Raw genomic sequence first — 1,996 nt, forward strand, 5'->3', positions numbered from 1 at the left:
TCATTTTGAGATTATATGCATTGGTCTGCAAGGCATTTAACAAAAGTGATAATTTTACAAAGCTTTAAAATTTTATGAAGTTCCAGTTTGGTGAATACAATACTGCATGCAGAAGGTATAGATATTCTTTGAGATTTATTCCGCAAATGTTTTCTCCCTGTAGCGACACCACGCCACCTACAGGTGATTCAAAGGAGTTCTGGGTCAACATGTCAAACCTGTTGAGTCACCTGAAGAAGGTGGCTGAGCAGAGGCCACAGGCCACGTACTACAACGTAGACATGCTGAAGTACCAGGTGAGATTTTATATTTGAGCATGACCCTTATCTGTATCGGTGAAACCCGAGCTCGGTCGTCCTCTAGCGCGTGATATCTGAGATTTGTGCTCACAGGTGTCCACTCGAGGCATCCAGTCCACTCCGCTGAACCTGGCGGTGAGCTGGCGGGGTGATGCCTGCAGCACAGACCTCAGGATAGACTATAAATACAACACGGAGGCCATGCCCATACCCACACCGCTCACCAACATCCACTTCATGGCAGCTGTGGACGGCGGCGTGAACAAACTGCAGGCTATGCTCCCACTTGCCCACTGGTGAGGACCCGTCCAGAAAGTCACATTGCAAAACACAAGCAGTGCGGTGTTGTGTAGTGATGTTCGCCCATTTCTTGAATTTAAAGGAACCCGGAGGAGCAGAACATAATGTGGAAGATCCCAGAGCTCTCACAGAGGTCTGAAAATGGAGGTAAATGCCCTTTAGACAATAACTGAAGGAAGGGAAGCCTTCTAACAGCTTTGCAGGAATGCTTAGCTCATGCTAAGCCGAGCAACGTGGTTTACTTGGCAGCTTGCCCTAATGGTAGTAAATTGAATTACTCTTAAGTAAAGGATCGAGGAGGAAGCCCAGCTAGCCGTTATCGCGCTCTTTATCATACATGATTCCACGGCAGCCTTGAATTGGAATTTTAGTGTTTTTTGTAGAAACCATGTAGAAGTAGCCTGTTTGAAAGTCCTGAACCGCAGCTCAGTGATGCTGAGGTCATTAATGAAAGGCTGTTCGGACGGCAACTTGCTTTTGGTTCTGCTAGCTGAGCAGATGAAGTATATCCGTTCACTGCGGAGGCTTGTCGTCCGTTTCCAATCTGACTGCGGTTTGCTCAAAACAAACTGAAATAAATGCATGGAAATGCTCTTTCGTATTTCTCTACTTTTTAGTTGCGCAATACATATTTATAATCGCATCCTCCTGAAATTTAAAACCAAGTCTCAAAAGGGATTCATGCGTTATGCTTACAGAATAGTTCACCCCAAAATGTAAAATCTGTCATTATTTACTTTCATGTTAATCTCACCGTCTTTCTTCTGTGGGACACATTTTATTTAAATGGCACTCAGTTCCGATATTCTTTTGTGTCCTAAAAAAAACTTGAAAGGTATAAATTTAGTCCTTTTTGTAATCATGGCAGTGTTAAAAAATGTCTTGCATAATATCACATTTTATTACCAAAGATACAAATAGTCGAATTAAACCTTTGTTAACTCCTAGGTTATCATAATAATAGTGATGTTTTGAACAAAAATATCACAATTACATGCGTTTTTAATCAGGCATAGAGGACAGGAACTCGTATTTTTTTTTAGTTTTTTAAAGGCACATTTTTGCCTTTCTTTGGTTTGATTTGCTTCTATTGTCCTCAAGTCGCTTTGAATGAAAGCGTCTGCTAAATAATGCAAGTGGAGATTGCTTCAAACCCAGGAACAAGTTATAATTTTAAACTTATAGTTACATCATCATGAATTGGGGGATTTTTGATGTGCTTTTGGGTAAATGCCTGCAATTAGGTCTGGATTGAACACATGCACAAAATATTTTTTTTCACATTTTACTCTTACATTACATCCTGATAACCAGGAAATCATTGTGATGTAAGTCGTGCAAGAGCTACATGCATTAATACAAAAGCTGATGGTTTAAAAAAATAAATACAATTATAT

The 1,996-nt window shown here is 40.5% G+C and overlaps 1 protein-coding gene across 1 annotated transcript in view; it reads left to right on the plus strand.

Moving 5' to 3' along the window:
- LOC122360938 (SH3-containing GRB2-like protein 3-interacting protein 1) overlaps nucleotides 1–1,996 on the plus strand; it is a gene marked incomplete at its 5' end in the record, with an annotated part of 14,068 nt that overhangs the window by 10,340 nt on the left and 1,732 nt on the right. Inside the window, 3 exons of the mRNA XM_043261780.1 lie at nucleotides 164–296; nucleotides 393–595; nucleotides 682–746. Of these exons, the coding sequence (XP_043117715.1) occupies nucleotides 164–296; nucleotides 393–595; nucleotides 682–746 (401 nt within the window). The remainder of the gene's footprint in view (nucleotides 1–163; nucleotides 297–392; nucleotides 596–681; nucleotides 747–1,996) is intronic.

This window comes from Puntigrus tetrazona, chromosome 2 (assembly GCF_018831695.1).
Source record: "Puntigrus tetrazona isolate hp1 chromosome 2, ASM1883169v1, whole genome shotgun sequence".
Classification (NCBI taxonomy): Eukaryota; Metazoa; Chordata; class Actinopteri; order Cypriniformes; family Cyprinidae; genus Puntigrus; species Puntigrus tetrazona.